Here is a 16,027-nt window from a genome sequence, read left to right as displayed (position 1 = left end):
AAAAAGTCAATGGAAAGGTACCAACGATGTTTTTCGGGCAGTCTAGCCCCAGACACTCTTGTCTCTTACCGAAACCCAATTTAGAAACCCGGACGCCTTTGACTATGTCGTTGAGCGGGCATTGAGCAACTATGAACCTTATTGTTCGCGACATTTATAATTTATCTTGAAATCAAGTAATGACTAATGCATAATAACTAATTATGCCAATCATAATATCTAATCATGAATAACACTCATGGCTAAGTAAAACGTCGTATCCACGAGCAAAATACTTACAAATAAGTCAATTATTTCATGTCTTCATTTGATTGTATTTTTATTGAATACGGCTCGATACGACGCTTGAACATTGACTTAAACGGTGGAAATTTTTTTTTGAACTCGCGCTTATGTTTATTTGAATCTTTTGATGAAGCAATTCTTAACGTTCGAAACATGCCAGACTTCAAGCACTTAAATCACTTACACCAACATTTTGCTAATAACCAGAGCTCCCAGCGTGTTTATTTATTAATGAGTTGAAGACGAACGTTTCCTTGGATTCTTTGAGTATTTTTAAAACAAGTTTTCACCTGACTCTTAGTGGAAGCACAAGCCCTTTTTGGGACTGTAGCACAAAAGACTTCCTCGCTTTCGTACTCAGCTATGATGATAAGAAAGACTTAATCAGTGATATAAAATGCGTGAAATCATCTTGAGCAACGTAAGTATGCGATCGCTAAGAGGGACTAACAAGTATAACTTACTTATCGTAATCCTCAACATATTTCCTTGAAGTGAGTGTTTATCAGTACGTCTTAGAGTGTCGAATTCAGTATGAGATACTGATGATTGTCTCCTTTTTATTTATAGATAGACACTTTTGGCTTTTCCTTCCCTCGCAATATTTCCCTTCAAGTAGTTTATCACCAATGGTGCTGTGTAATGTAACAAGACACAAATTTTTCGTTTATAATTATTTACTTTCTCTTTTTCGAAAGGTGGTCACCGTTGTGGTTTTGTTGATTCTGATCGGCCAAAGCACCATATATTGCCTGCAAAATCCTTTATGCCCGTCAGGTAAGAAAATCGGTGAAAACGTTTACATCAACTATCAAAGCTTTTGTTTGCAAAACAAAAAACCAAAAAAAAAAAAACACTGGTACCGCAACTGCTACGGTCCCGCAAGCAAAACGAGGTCACTTTCTGGTCATTTAAATCTTTTGACTGCCTTTGTGGAAACTCACAGCAGAGCCAGGCATAAGCGAAGCTTAGATAACCTTGTCTATCCTTATCGTTTCTGTTTTTCGTGTTTTTCTTTCTTTGTCTTTGTTCGTTTTTTTTACCAAAGAAACAAAAAGTTCGATCGAGTCTTCCTTCAGATAAGGCCAACAACTTGATAACAAAACAACTAACAATCTTAACTTAAAAGTATCCCAACATAAATGTTCGTCGAGTAATTTTAAAGACTTAATTACGTTAATTATATTTTTAATGTCACTGAGAAGTGGTTGTTTCCATTCTTTAGCATTTTTGATCCGACTCAGCTCCGAAACATTTCTTTTGTACAACCAGTGTAAAGCATATTACACTAGTAATAAAGTGGCGTGGTCAATTCTGAAAGTTGATTCAGTTTGGTGAATTAACCAAATTTAAACAAATGAAAAATCTATATTAAAAAACACGGTCTGCACTCATTCATACAAGAACCGTTTTTTTCCATGAGAACGTCCATGTTGAGATTTCACCAAATTCGACTAGAACAGCATGAACATGCCGAGGCTCAGATTTTAACAGAAAAATATTTTACCATACAGAGTGTTGTAATACGTTCTAAAAAGGAAATCAAATTTTTTTTCCATACTTTAGCGACTTTAAATACTTAAATTGTTATTCATCATTTGTGTTATTATGCTTTTGATACTTTATCGGTATCATTATCTTATTACAATACACTCTTTTTTTATAATAACCTTTTTTGTAAGAACGTCCAGGATGAGAGTTCACCAAATTTTAAGAACATGCTAAGAGCATGCCGAGGCTGAGATAGCAGAATTTTTTTTCTTTTTTTAGTCCTGATGCGTTTTTAAAATGCAGAATTGAATTGTGTTCATAGTAACAACCTTATTATTGCTATTGATCATTAGTGTAATTCTCTTCCAAATAATTCATTGAGTATTATATTCTTATATACACTAAAATTTAAGAACATCGTTAAGAACATATTTTGCCTTAAAATGTTTAAAAAATAAGAACGGCCCCGCCTCAACTGAAAATTAGACGTTTTTATAAAAAAAAGTGTAGCTGGTGTGTATATTCCAGCTGCCATGTCAATGATTTTTTTTTAAACATCCATAAGAACATTTAGCAGCCCAGGCTCAACTAAAAATTAGACGCTCTTATTAAAAAAAGAGTGAATAGAATTACATAAACAATATTGTCATGAACTAGCTAATGACTTTAATTTCAATCCAATCTCTTTAGCTTTATTTGACATAAGGACTGCATGATAATTACAACTTGGCACACTCACTGGGCGAATCACAAGACTATTTCGCGTTTTTCGCGTGAAATTTTTGGTTTTCTGCTGGTAAATCAAAATATCACGTGCAACTGCTCATGGGTAGGATGTAAAATTACCTAATTAAACAGCCTCTGTCAGTAGGTTTTTCATCTAAGCAAAACATCAATTGTGAAAAAAGTTCCATTTTTAACTGCTGATTGATTGGTGGAGTTGTAACATTTTCGATTCAATGCTCAAATCAAGTCCAAATCCCTTTCTTTAAACAAGTAGGTCTTTTAAATTTTTTATTTTTGCCCTCTAATCCTTTTTAAAAACAATAACAAAAGTGTGGCTGACAAGGGCTCTTTAAGACTCTATATTTTTAAAATTTCATTTATTACTACAGCACAATTCGAAATTTTGTCGAATCGCGCAGAAATCGCATGGCCTTTCCTTACAGAATGTTCGCAGCCACTTGGTATGGAAGATGGCCGGATACCAGATTACGCTATCACTACACCGAGAGCACACAGCCAGAAATTGGATACCTCACGCAGTCGTCTTAACACACGAAAGACTACATTACAACAGACCAAATTTGGCGGCGCGTGGTGCACTCCAAATAATAATGAAGGGCATTGGCTGCAAATTGACTTGGGGTCCATGAAGATTATAACGAAGGTTGCTACTCAGGGTCGCTATGATTACCATCAATATGTGAAAAATTTCACTATTAGTTATAGCCGTGATTTAGCTCGGTGGAGTGCGTACTCTGAGAACGGCGAGGCAAAGGTAGGCAGATTTCCAAATAAGATTTCTATATATTGTAATGACATTAGTAATGAATCGGCAAGTGAGGAATCAACTCACTAGGTATGGTATGTGGGGGCGTAACCTAGAATGCTCTGCTATCCCCTATCCCGCGATTCCTACAATATGGGCTCCCGCTACGCCCGTACTGTAATAATCGCGCTAAGACTTCAGATTCTTGTAATTGTTATTTTGAAGAATGATACATTAATAGCCTAATTATGCCATCATAGCCATCGTCCATGTTAAATGTAGTGTTTGGCATTATTATTGGCGTGGACGGGGTTCTGGGAGGGGAGATGGGTGATCTGGATGTTTACTTCTTGCATGTTGTTAAAAAGCACTTTTTATCTAGAGTTGAAACGGGATTTAAAAAAGTCGCCCTTATAATCGTCCGTATTAATGCCTTCCACGATTTAGCGCTCTTTAGTGACATTCGAGAAATAACGGTATGTGACGCGTTCAAACGTTCTCGTTCGTAATTTGCAGATTTTCAGTGGTAATATTGACAACCTGTCGGTAAAAGAGAATCTCCTGCTTCCCCATGTGGTTGCTCGCGGTATCAGGTTTTATCCTAAGGATTTCTACGCCTGGAAGTGCATGAGAGTCGAGGTGTATGGCTGTGACTGTGGTAAGGATAAATAGAGACGTTATTAGGTAAGGCGTAGCAGGCGTGCACTAAAATGCGGTGTCTTCTTAAACAAAATTTGAGATCTTTTATTGTATAGTATTAATACCAGCTAATATTATTGTATATATCATTGCCTTCTAAAATCTCCTCCTCCTTGGCAAGTCTGGCTAAGTTGGTGAAAAAGTTTTGGACGAAGAATATTATCTTAAAACATGTAAGAACCTGGAATTAAAATAATAAACAGAGGAAGTAAAGATGTGAATTTAGTTAGATCTTGCCGGGCGATATTGCTTAAAATCGCAGCGCACATAAGGGAGGGATTTTCAAACTTTGGTATGAAATGTGGTGATAAATGTGGAAGATGTAAAAGCATTTGCGTTTGTAGTTTTTAATTTTCTATTCGAATAATTCGAATAAATAGCAATAAATCCGTATGCTCGGTGCCTTACATGCATCAATCAATTTGTCCAAATTCTCAAATTTTAAGTTAGCGATTATGTTTTATTCTATTACTTTAGCCCGAGAGTGTCCAGACTCGCTTGGCATGGAGGACGGGCGAATTCCGGACAGGGCCATGACATCTTCCAGTGCTTACTCCTCGATACACTCAGCTCCGCAAAGCCGACTCCACGGGCCATGGTCCTGGACAGCAGCCACGTCATCAGAAGACCAGTGGCTACAGATAGACCTCCAAGAGATGGCTACTTTAACAGGCGTGGCTACTCAGGGGCAGCACACGTATGATAACTGGGTGGAGTCATACACGCTCAGCACTAGTGACAGCTCCACCGACTGGGTTATCCACCGCAATCCCGATGCCACACCCAAAGTACTATTTCTCACAGTGAATTATACAGTGAATTATCTTGAGCCCCGTTGTAATGTTTCCTGCCTTATCAGTTTGATTGATTTATATCTCCAAAAGCTACTTTAACTCTAAATATTTTAATGTGTAGTTTTTGTGGTGTTCTCCTGTTCAGTTAAAGCATACAGTCATTCTTGTATAGGCGTGAGCTTGGAAGCATCCCCAGACCGACGCCAACACACTAGACCACTCCTGCTTTCTCCATTTCTAAAAGTGGTGCTGATGACCATTCAGGTTGATTGAGATTGAGATCACAATGATAATGCAATCTAACATGTCGTTTGTTCTTAGGTATTTCAAGCAAATAGTGACAGGTCAACCGTTGTGACGAATGATCTTCTCCCAAACATAGAATCCCGATACATACGAATTCAACCGAAGTCTTGGAACGGTCACATCAGTATGAGAGTAGAGCTCTATGGATATAAATGCGGTAGGTTATGTCCATTTAATATTGTGTTTTTATGGGTTTCACAAAGAGCGGGCGATTTATGGATTTTATTAAAAGGAAGGTGACTTATTGCTAATTGTAAGGGTAACTAAGGATTGATTATAGGAAGGTTGATTTACTGTTAGAATTTAGAATACGTGATTTACTAATTGGTTGAGTAGATATATGTAATCCGTAGATAAATTAAATATCTACGTAAGACATGTGGGGCGGGTTATCTACGGATTACATGTGGGGCGGGTTATCTACGGATTACATGCGGGGCGGGTTATCTACGAATTACATGTGGGGTGGGTTATCTACGGATTACATGTGGGGCGGGTTATCTAAGAATTACATGTGGGGCGGGTTATCTACGGATTACATGTGGGGCGGGTTATCTACGAATTACATGTGGGGCGGGTTACCTACGGATTGAATATGGGCGGGTTATCTACGGATTACATGTGGGGCGGGTTATCTACGGATTACATGTGGGGCGGGTTATCTACGGATTACATATGGGGCGGGTTATCTATGGATTACATATGGGGCGGGTTATCTACGGATTACATGTGGGGCGGGTTATCTACGGATTACATGTGGGGCGGGTTATCTACGGATTACATATGGGGCGGGTTATCTACGGATTACATGTGGGGCGTGTTATCTACGGATTGAATATGGGCGGGTTATCTACGGATTACATGTGGGGCGGGTTATCTACGTATTACATGTGGGGTGGGTTATCTACGGATTACATGTAGGGTTGGGTTATCTACGGATTACATGTGGGGTGGGTTATCTACGGATTACATGTGGGGCGGGTTATCTACGGATTACATGTGGGGAGGGTTATCTACAGATTACATTTGGGGCGAGTGATTTATGGATACTGCAATTTCTGATTAAATACTACGCATTAAAAGAGCACGAGGTCCGTTCTGAGAAATCACAGCCGGCGGGTTATACAGACCGAGGCCGAGGTCTGTGCAAAAAGACCAAGGGCTGAGATTTCTCAGTGCGGACCGGGCAAGCGATATTAATAACTTATTTATTATATGGCTTTTTTAATTCTTGTCCGAGAAGGGAAAATTATGCTGCTGAAGTGAAAGAATGAACCCCTTCTGGATTTACAAGCCGAGTGCTCAACTCCAAAGCTCGAAATAACGAGTCGATTTGTAAAATGATCATTAAGAATTGCTTTTTACGTCGATTTTTTTAATGTTTTTTTTCATTTTAAATTAGTTGTCACGCAAAATCGTCTTCAAACTCTCTGTGTTATGACAATTTCCCGCCATAATGATTGCAACGCGCGCGACAATTTCAAGTTTACTGAAATTTTATTTGTGATAAAAAAAGGTAGCAAATCGTCTAATCATACGGGGAATAAAGACTGCATAATGTATCTTCATTTAAGAGTAGTATTTTAGTGAATATATCTTACTGTCCGTGGAAAATTAAAGTGAAATAGAAAACATCAATTCGAGTGGAAAACGACGATCAATTGGGACTAATTATTTCACAAAATTGTTGATAAAAATTCAGAGGATGTCTAATTAGAAGTTCTTCAATTGTGGATGATTAAAATCATTTTGTGGAAATACGAACTTGATTCCACTGAATGAACATCAGCGACACTGTCAGAAGCAACTATCGTAAACAAAGTTTGAAATTATATTGAGAGAAAAAATAAATAAGTAAGCTTACTCAATATAACTCACTGTCTGAATATAAATATTGAAACTCATCGTTGCAGAAAAGCGGCGACCAATTGCTATTGCTATTATAGTGTAGAAAAAAAAAAAAACCTTTTTGTTGTTGATTTTTTCGAGTTAGTTAGTCGGTCCGGGAGTTTTTTTGTAACGACCACGGTCGTTTCATCAGGATCCGGACCGCTTAACAGCAAATCAGCGTGCGCCATTCCACCGGAAGTGGTTGTTGGCATATAATAAATATGAATAATTTTTCTGTTTTTGCTATTTACTTATTAGCGTTTTTTTTTTTTTGCTCAATCAAACAACTAAACAACAAGTTTCAAAAACAAAATTCCACAAATACAGCGCAGCAGTCGCCCTGCGTCTTTTGCGCTGCCGCCATAAACTTAGGCAGCGTTATTAAACTCATATATTTTTACTTTGCAGACTGCAATAGAACAAGTTATGTTAATAAGGATTGGTTGTTTCCTGCATCGGCAATGGGCTTTGCCATGACGAATATTCCTAGTCAGTCTTTAACAGCGATGACTGCTTGCTTCTGGTACAATTCCTCCTCAACCTCCTCAGCTCAAACGCATGTGTCCTTTTTTGGCTCGCAGACAGGAGTCTATTATGGGAATCCTTTCTTTATTATGACCGATACCAGAAATGGAAAGAACAACATCATGGTAGCAGTGTTGCAACCCGTGGGGGGAGTGAAATTGTAAGTAGGTCCGTCCCTCCGTATGTCTATACGTCTCTCTCCGTCCCTCCGTATGTCTGTCCCTTTCTTTCTCCGTTCCTCCGTCTGTCTGTCCGTCTTTCACCGTCCCTCCGTCTGTCTGTCCGTCTCTCTCACCGTCCCTCCGTCTGTCTTTCCGTCTCTCTACGTCCCTCTGTCTGTCTGTCCGTCCCTTCGTATGTCTGTACGTCTCTCTCCGTCCCTCCGTCTGTCTGTCCGTCTCTCTCCGTCCCTCCGTTTGTCTGTCCGTCTCTCTCCGTCCCTCCGTTTGTCTGTCCGTCTCTCTCCGCTCCTCCGTATGTCTGTCCGTCTCTCTCCTTCCCTCCGTCTGTCTCTTCGTCTCTCTCAGTCCCTCCGTATGTCTGTCCGTCTCTCTCCGTCCCTCTGTCTGTCTGTCTGTCTGTCCGTCTCTCTCTCCGTCCCTCCGTCTGTCTGTCTGTCCATCTCTCTCCGTTCCTCCGTCCCTCCATCTGTTGTCTGTCCGTCTCTCTGTCTGTTTGTCCGTCTGTCTGTCTGTCCTTCTCTCCGTCTGTCTGTCCGTCTCTCTCCGTCCCTCCGTTTGTCTGTCCGTCTCTCTCCGTCCCTCCGTTTGTCTGTCCGTCTCTCTCCGCTCCTCCGTATGTCTGTCCGTCTCTCTCCTTCCCTCCGTCTGTCTCTTCGTCTCTCTCAGTCCCTCCGTATGTCTGTCCGTCTCTCTCCGTCCCTCTGTCTGTCTGTCTGTCTGTCCGTCTCTCTCTCCGTCCCTCCGTCTGTCTGTCTGTCCATCTCTCTCCGTTCCTCCGTCCCTCCATCTGTTGTCTGTCCGTCTCTCTGTCTGTTTGTCCGTCTGTCTGTCTGTCCTTCTCTCCGTCTGTCTGTCCGTCTCTCCGTCCGTTTCTCAGTCCGTCGCTCCGTCTGTCTGTGTGTCTGTCTGTCTGACTGTCTGTCTGTCTGTCTGTCTGTTTGTCTGTCTGAACATTTCTACGGCCAAATTCTTTGAAACGACCTGTCAAACGGGACTAAATAAGTCTACAAAATAATGTTTTCAAAATTCGTATAATGTTTCATTGGAGGTTCTTTATTTCGTGGTGGTAAATTTTGTTGAAAAACAGAATGGATTCGGTGTCCTCACTCTTCAGAGCGAACGAAATCGACAAAACTGATATGAACATCAACAAAACTGTCAAGGTACGGTAAATATAATATTTGCAAAAGAAGTTCGATGGCGATGTTGCGCGATTTACCGGCGAAAAAAAAAAAACATGACATGACGCTTCAAATAAGCCCATTTCACATCTAATTAGGCAGAAAATTTCTCTAAGTGCTTAGTTAGTAATAGCAAACACAATACCAAACGCGACTTTTTTAAATTGATCTTTTTGTAAAGTGTCATTAAAATTTTGCATAGCATGCATAGCGCAAGGACGATCAATGCAAAAATATCTTAAAATGCCAAAATTTGGGTCAGTGCATTTAGGCCTCACGTTATTTGTGTTTTGAAAATCATTCCGGAGTACAAGAAACCGATGTACCGATGAACCGATGTAAGTAATCGTGTCTTCTTTATCTACGTCGAATTGCGCATTTTCCAGGTTTTTCCGTCATTTCCGTACCTTCAGAAGCGATACGTTGTTTTGCGCGACCATTATGGTAAACAAAGTCGGAAATTCGGTAAAATAATGACAGCAAAATGTGTCTTGTACAGTCCCCGCCAAGTATATACTAAAACAATTATTCACCTCAGGCTCAGCGAATAGCGGTGGATAGTCCCAGAGACGCTGGGCATCACTTCGCCTTCGCCGAATAATTGTTAAATATTCACTGTATTATATCACTGTTTTTTTTTTCTCCCATAGAGAAGTCATTGCACCCCAGTCACTTCACTCTGGTGACTGGCATCACATATGTGTCACGTGGCAAGGTACAAATGGTACCATCGAGGTCTTTATGGACGGTGTGAAATTCGCTTCTGATTCTCGATCGATATGGATTGGATCCCTTACTGAAGACTATTTGGTGGTGTTCGGCCAGGAGCAGGATGCTAGAGGGGGTGGATTCGATGTTTACCAGAAGTTTCTTGGACGGATGAGCCGTATTAATATATGGAATTACACTCTGTCGCAAAGCACCATTCAAGAGATGTCAACCAAGTGCTCTACTTGCTTGGAGGGAAACCTCATTGCTTGGAAAAACGTGCTGGGGAAGACCCACAGTGGAGCATTGATTCTGCCAAGCTCATGCCCTCTCGCAAAAGGTCAGTACTTATGGTCAGGACATTACCTGACACGAGGATCGACTTCCAAAGGAAAAAGATGATAATGGTGGTGATGATGGTGATGATGATAATGGTGGTGATATTAATGATGAGTGATGATAAGGTAATAATGGTGATGGTGATGATAATAATGATGATGATGATGATGGCGATGGTGATGGTGATGGTGATGGTGATATAATTGTGATAGTGATGGTGATGATGATGATAATGGTGGTGATAGTGATGTTGTTCTAATGCTGCTGATTTTAACGGTTCTTTTCAGGTCGAGATTGCCTTAGTCTCGTCCATCAAGGACATAAGATAAGCGGTTATTATATGCTAGACCCTAGAGGTGAAGGAAAGTACTTCACTGGACTCTGTGACCAGCAGACTAACAGTGGTGGTTGGCTTGTTGTACACAGGCGTTTTGATGGGTCCGTTGATTTTTACGAGAGTATGTCTAGGTATCGGAGTGGATTTGGCGAGGCGTATGGGGAGTTCTGGCTCGGACTCGAAAAGATGTCAGCATCTAAACAGTAAGTATTTCTTAGGCATTGTTCTACTTTGAATGGACTTTAAGGGTTCTGTAAGATCTCAGGGTCAACAAATTTATATGATGTTTAAACGCCAAAGCTATAATCTTTTTAAGTCTCAATTACATCAAGCACTTGCAAGATGTCTATGTGTTGAGAACAATGTTGAATTTTCGACCATTATCCTTTTTTCTGTGATGTTTTTATTTAGTTGATCTAGCGCAAAACTACATTTTACAGAAGGTTAATAAGTTTGTCCCACTGTCTCTCTCGAATGTACTCACAACGTATTTAGCGTGGTTTTGATCATTCTCGTGCACTTTATTTTTTCATACTTATCTTCTGAATCTGTTTCCACAGAACTCAAATGCTGCTGGTTGAGTTACGGAATAACGAGAACGATTACGCTTATTCTCTTTATGATAACGCCTTTCTTGAGCCAAAGTCCCCTTTTAGACTGTATTTGGGCTTTGCTGGTTTTCAAGGTACTGCGGGGGAATCCTTGAGCTACCTCGACAAGAAACCCTTTAAAACCAAAGACGAGAGTACTGAACTTTGCCTTATAACTAAGAAAACGCCTGGCTGGTTTGGACGGGAAACGCTTTGTAACGAAGCTACAAGTAACTTAAATGGAGAGTACCATCACCGATATTCCAGCGTTACTCTCGGATACGTGGGCATGTACTGGCAGAAGTGGCAAGGTGTTACCAAGTCACTCAAGGAAGCTTCGATGAAAATAAGACCGAGATACGGTAATATCTGTCCGTCTGTTAGTGCGCCTCGTTACCCAAGCCGACTGATTTGATGATAATAAGAGCTGTGATTCATTTCTCATATTACTAGGCTGTAACAGACCAATAAATACTAGGGGAGGGGGCACAATACATAGACTTGTAGCACCCCCCGCCCCGTTACCCCTTAGGCGTTACCGCCCTGTATTTTGCGATATTATCTCTCTGTAACATTTGTATTATAACATGCATTTTATAGGGGACCAGGATTACGCCTTGTCGTTTCGTGGTAGCGGTTCTGAAGACTACATACTTTACCCTAAAGTCAAGGGATTCGCGGAATTCTACGTGTGTACCTTTATCAAGTCGCCACTCAGGCCGAGACGACAAGGGCTGTTTGGGATGTTTAGTGGATCCAGCTTTATCTCGATGTCCTTTGCCAACAATAATTTTTTTTATTTTGGAATCAATGACGCAGTCGTGTAAGTAAAATGGTATAAAACATTTGGACTGGGGACCCCACATCAAAAACACCAGCTTGAATGTTACTTTTGTTTGTGGGCTTTTTTGACGAGGGGACGACCCTCTGTAAAAGCTGTCTAGGTTTTCATTCCACGCAGAGAGCCTAACTTTGCTGCGAGGGTAAAACAAAGACCGTGCGCTGTTACAATTTGGACGAAATCCACCGTTAGATTTAAAGATGAGGAGCTTAAAAAGTCATTTATTTTTTACTGACTCCTGCGTTTCTACGTGCTGAGACTGTGTCTTTGTGACTTAGAACGATAGACCTCCCATCACCCGTCATCAGTGAGACGGAATGGAACCAAATCTGTTTTACTTGGTCGTCAGCAAATGGCAGTTGGGCATTTTCAGTTAACGGCCCTACACTCAAGCAAGGACAAGCGTTTAAAGCGGGCACCAAGATACCAGATGGTGCTTTAATGATCGGCCAAATTCCAGACCAGCAGGGCAAACCAATAGCGCAGGGCGCTTTCGAGGGTTCATTGACCCTTTTTGATGTCAATGCCAAATGGCTAAGTTCAGGTAGAGCCGGCGGTTGTGAAGATGGCGCTACTTCTCTTCTGTCGTGGTATCACGCCCATTTATGGGTACATGGTGATGTCAGGAAAACTACCGTCTTCATGTGCGACTCGCACAAAGGTATTCATAGATAAAATGGCCCTTTCACGACCGGCATGCACACACTGTATACACTGTACACACAGCGACGCAGCGACTATGTGTACATAGCGACACCGCACACATAGCGACGTGTACACACTGTACACATAGCGACACCGCACACATAGCGACGTGTACACACTGTACACACAGCGACACCACACACATAGCGACATGTACACACTGTACACATAACGACATCGCACACATAGCGACGTGTACACACTGTACACACAGCGACACCGCACACATAGCGACATGTACACACTGTACACATAACGACATCGCACACATAGCGACGTGTACACACTGTACACATAGCGACACCGCACACATAGCGACATGTACACACTGTACACATAACGACATCGCACACATAGCGACGTGTACACACTGTACACATAGCGACACCGCACACATACCGACGTGTACACACTGTACACATAACGACATCGCACACATAGCGACATGTACACACTGTACACATAACGACATCGCACACATAGCGACATGTACACACTGTACACATAACGACATCGCACACATAGCGACGTGTACACACTGTACACACAGCGACACCGCACACATAGCGACGTGTACACATAGCGACACCGCACACATAGCGACGTGTACACACTGTACACATAGCGACGCCGCACACATAGCGACGCCGCACACATAGCGACACCGCACACATAGCGACACCGCACACATAGCGACGCCGCACACATAGCAACGTGTACACATTGTACACATAGCGACATGTACACACTGTACACATAGCGACACCGCATACAGCGACGTGTACACATTGTACACATAACGACACCGCACACATAGCGACGTGTTACACACACTTTACACATAGCGACACCGCAAAAAAAAGAGACGTGTACACATAGCGACACCGCACACATAGCGACGTGTACACACTGCACACATAGCGACACCGCACACATAGCGACGCCGCACACATAGCGACGTGTACACATAGCGACACCGCACACATAGCGACGTGTACACATAGCGACACCGCACACATAGGTACATGATTTTAGTACATGATAATTAGGGGCAAATGGACAATTTGTTTTGGTTGCTTTCACTTTGGTCGACATGACCATCTCTTTAATTCAAATTTAACGTATTTCCTTAGTACAACATCAATGGAGACTCAAACGGGATGGTAGCAAGAATATTGAGTACATAGGAACAAAAGGAGCTCATATCGTGCAGACAACGGCAAGCCGAGAACTAAACAGCATGGCTACTGATAACAAGCAAGCCTTTGACTTTGGATCCTTTGATGAAACTTGCATAGAGAAATCCAGCATGTGTAACAAAGGCTTCACGGCGTCCCTGTGGATGAAATATCGAGGTAAGTCATGAGCATACGGGGGTAATAACATATCAGAGCTTAATATACTCGCATTTCAAGATCATTCCGGGTTATTCCGGACTTGAACACTTTTATTTGGAGGACGTGTCGCTTGGATCGTTTCACGCGAAGAACATTTCGACTAGCTGAGCACAAGAAAGATGTTTTCCTTATCGTGTTTTTAAATTTCTTTTTTTAAATGCTGTTCTATTCTTCTGGGTAGTTTGTAGGTTGTCACATCACACTTTTTCGTAAACAGGCTTCTTGATGCCGCCCCTTTTTAGTATATGTATTTCTATAATACATTTAATAGGTATATCTAGAATATTTATTCATTCTCCCACCCGCTACAATAGTTCTTTGACACATTTCTTGCACCAAGGCATTCATTAAAATATTTGTCATTTCGTACAGAATACTTCCATTCACGAATCCTTAGTAACAAGATGGAGGAGACAAGAGAATTGATGGATATGCTTCAAACAAGCATGGAAGAGAATTCTGTCTGGATACGATGCTATCTTGCTTCAACTGCGATGAAACCAGTATCCGAGTTCCATAGTCTGTGCAAGTGGGGTTCCGTGACGCTAGTGATCGTGAAAGTTAACGAATACATATTTGGGGGAGTTCTAGACGTACCCTGGGCAGGTAAACGACAAAATGCATATTTTTGCTTTGCCAGTATTAAAAATTTAGCGCTTTTACATGGTTGTCACTATTTAACAAATAGACTGCAACTGTGTCTTGTTGCGTGACTGTTGTTCATGACATGCTGTGACGTCATCTGTGCATCTATTGAAAAACATACGCACAAAAAAAGAGATCCATTTTCTATACAACAATAACAATGTTTTCTTACGTTTCGATTTAGTTTTGGTGAGCACGGTGACGCCAAGTGTGTATGTGTCCTCTAATAATACATGGACCCCTGACCAATCAAAGCGCACTATTTTCGAGTGTCGTCGTATAACGATTAATGCTAATACCTTTAGAGCTGTTAAAGATTATTCTTATTTCCCATTATTATTATTTTTGAAGTATCTACACAAGAATCACAAATACTTCTATGCAATCTGGCGGTATTTTAGTACTTCTGTCGGAAAAATCTGAAAAACGTTCTGTTTGCATTGTATTTCATCAGCAAGAACATCGGGTGACTCCATCGACAGCCCGACAGCTTTCCTATTTAGCTTGAAAGGTCCAAAAGGCTGTTTGCCGTTCAAGATTTTCCCCAAACAGGAATTCCGCTCAGAAGCTGCTCGCTTTGATCTGAAGTCCGGTCCCATATTTGGTAGAGACGACCTCCACCTTGGTACCCTGTCTTTTAGCGATCTCGGTCAAGTGTACAACTTGTCAGGGGTCACGTGTCCCGGCCTTGCCTCGCCCATGTCACGTGACGACACAAGAAAGCTGCTTGCTGGAACGTACTATTTTGTTCCAGACGAAATCGAGATATTTTGTTACGCAGGTAAACACGTATGGTTTTAACCTCTTTAAGTCTATCTAACGTTATTCACACTGCTCTCGCATGTCAGTGTCATGTAAGATTCGGATCTAGGCACGTTTGTATGTCTTCTTCAAAGTTTCTTTTTCAAATCAAAAGTTGCCTCTTTTGTTTAACGTTTTATTGCCATTAAAAACCTTTTTGTTGCTCATACCACATACATGAGTAACCAAAGCATGGAGTTTCTTTGTACTGCACTGCAATAATAAAGAGTAGAAGAACAGGAGTTCAAGTTGCGTGAATCAATAGGCTGCTTTCCTCCGATTTCGATACCACTATCAAATCAAATGAAACATGATTAATCTTAGGAAAAAGTGAAGGCGGAACCAGGGCATATTTGGGGGAACAACAATTTACCTCTGGCACGAATGGTCTGATGCAATATACTTTTGAGAAAGATGCTACCGTGGCACGGTTTGTGCTGATACTAATAAGATGCTGCAGTTCAAGCTGTGTGAACGCCTTTTACATCGAATACAGAAAAGATACAGGCGACGAGTGGATCACTTATCCGAACAACCACCAAAAAAGGGTAAGGATCAGATGAAGGAAGAAGTTTTATAGGGCTCATTAGAACAACTTCGGCATGCCATTGTGCTGTGCCCACTCGTCCTCAGCGCAGGGCGTTAATACAAGCGTTTACTGAATTAATGGCTGACAAAAAACTTGTGCTGTTTCACCATTTACCCCATCGTCTACCCACCCCGAGAACCAAGCTTGTAACCGATTTTTTTCTGCTATGAAAATTCCCTCACAATCGTGCTTCCTTTCTATCAGATATACCGTTACACAGGGCTACCCGG

General features: G+C 41.4%; 1 protein-coding gene across 2 annotated transcripts in view; it reads left to right on the top strand.

Annotated features, from left to right (window-relative positions):
* The first annotated feature begins 590 nt into the window (after window positions 1-590).
* The window catches only part of LOC5514077, a 69,098-nt gene continuing 53,661 nt past the window's right edge, over window positions 591-16,027 (top strand). For both annotated transcript variants that reach the window (XM_048721903.1, XM_048721906.1), the window contains exons 1-17: window positions 591-706; window positions 984-1,062; window positions 2,946-3,277; window positions 3,785-3,926; window positions 4,445-4,755; window positions 5,083-5,224; window positions 7,366-7,642; window positions 9,496-9,893; window positions 10,180-10,432; window positions 10,790-11,181; window positions 11,420-11,642; window positions 11,939-12,321; window positions 13,499-13,720; window positions 14,135-14,368; window positions 14,862-15,188; window positions 15,533-15,756; window positions 16,002-16,027. The exon at window positions 16,002-16,027 is cut by the window's right edge and continues 128 nt beyond it. In XM_048721903.1, the coding sequence (XP_048577860.1) occupies window positions 683-706; window positions 984-1,062; window positions 2,946-3,277; window positions 3,785-3,926; window positions 4,445-4,755; window positions 5,083-5,224; window positions 7,366-7,642; window positions 9,496-9,893; window positions 10,180-10,432; window positions 10,790-11,181; window positions 11,420-11,642; window positions 11,939-12,321; window positions 13,499-13,720; window positions 14,135-14,368; window positions 14,862-15,188; window positions 15,533-15,756; window positions 16,002-16,027 (3,989 nt within the window). In that variant the 5' untranslated portion in view covers window positions 591-682. The remainder of the gene's footprint in view (window positions 707-983; window positions 1,063-2,945; window positions 3,278-3,784; window positions 3,927-4,444; window positions 4,756-5,082; window positions 5,225-7,365; window positions 7,643-9,495; window positions 9,894-10,179; window positions 10,433-10,789; window positions 11,182-11,419; window positions 11,643-11,938; window positions 12,322-13,498; window positions 13,721-14,134; window positions 14,369-14,861; window positions 15,189-15,532; window positions 15,757-16,001) is intronic.

This window comes from Nematostella vectensis, chromosome 2, assembly GCF_932526225.1.
Source record: "Nematostella vectensis chromosome 2, jaNemVect1.1, whole genome shotgun sequence".
Lineage (NCBI taxonomy): Eukaryota > Metazoa > Cnidaria > Anthozoa > Actiniaria > Edwardsiidae > Nematostella > Nematostella vectensis.
This window is presented reverse-complemented; position numbering and strand designations above follow the sequence as displayed.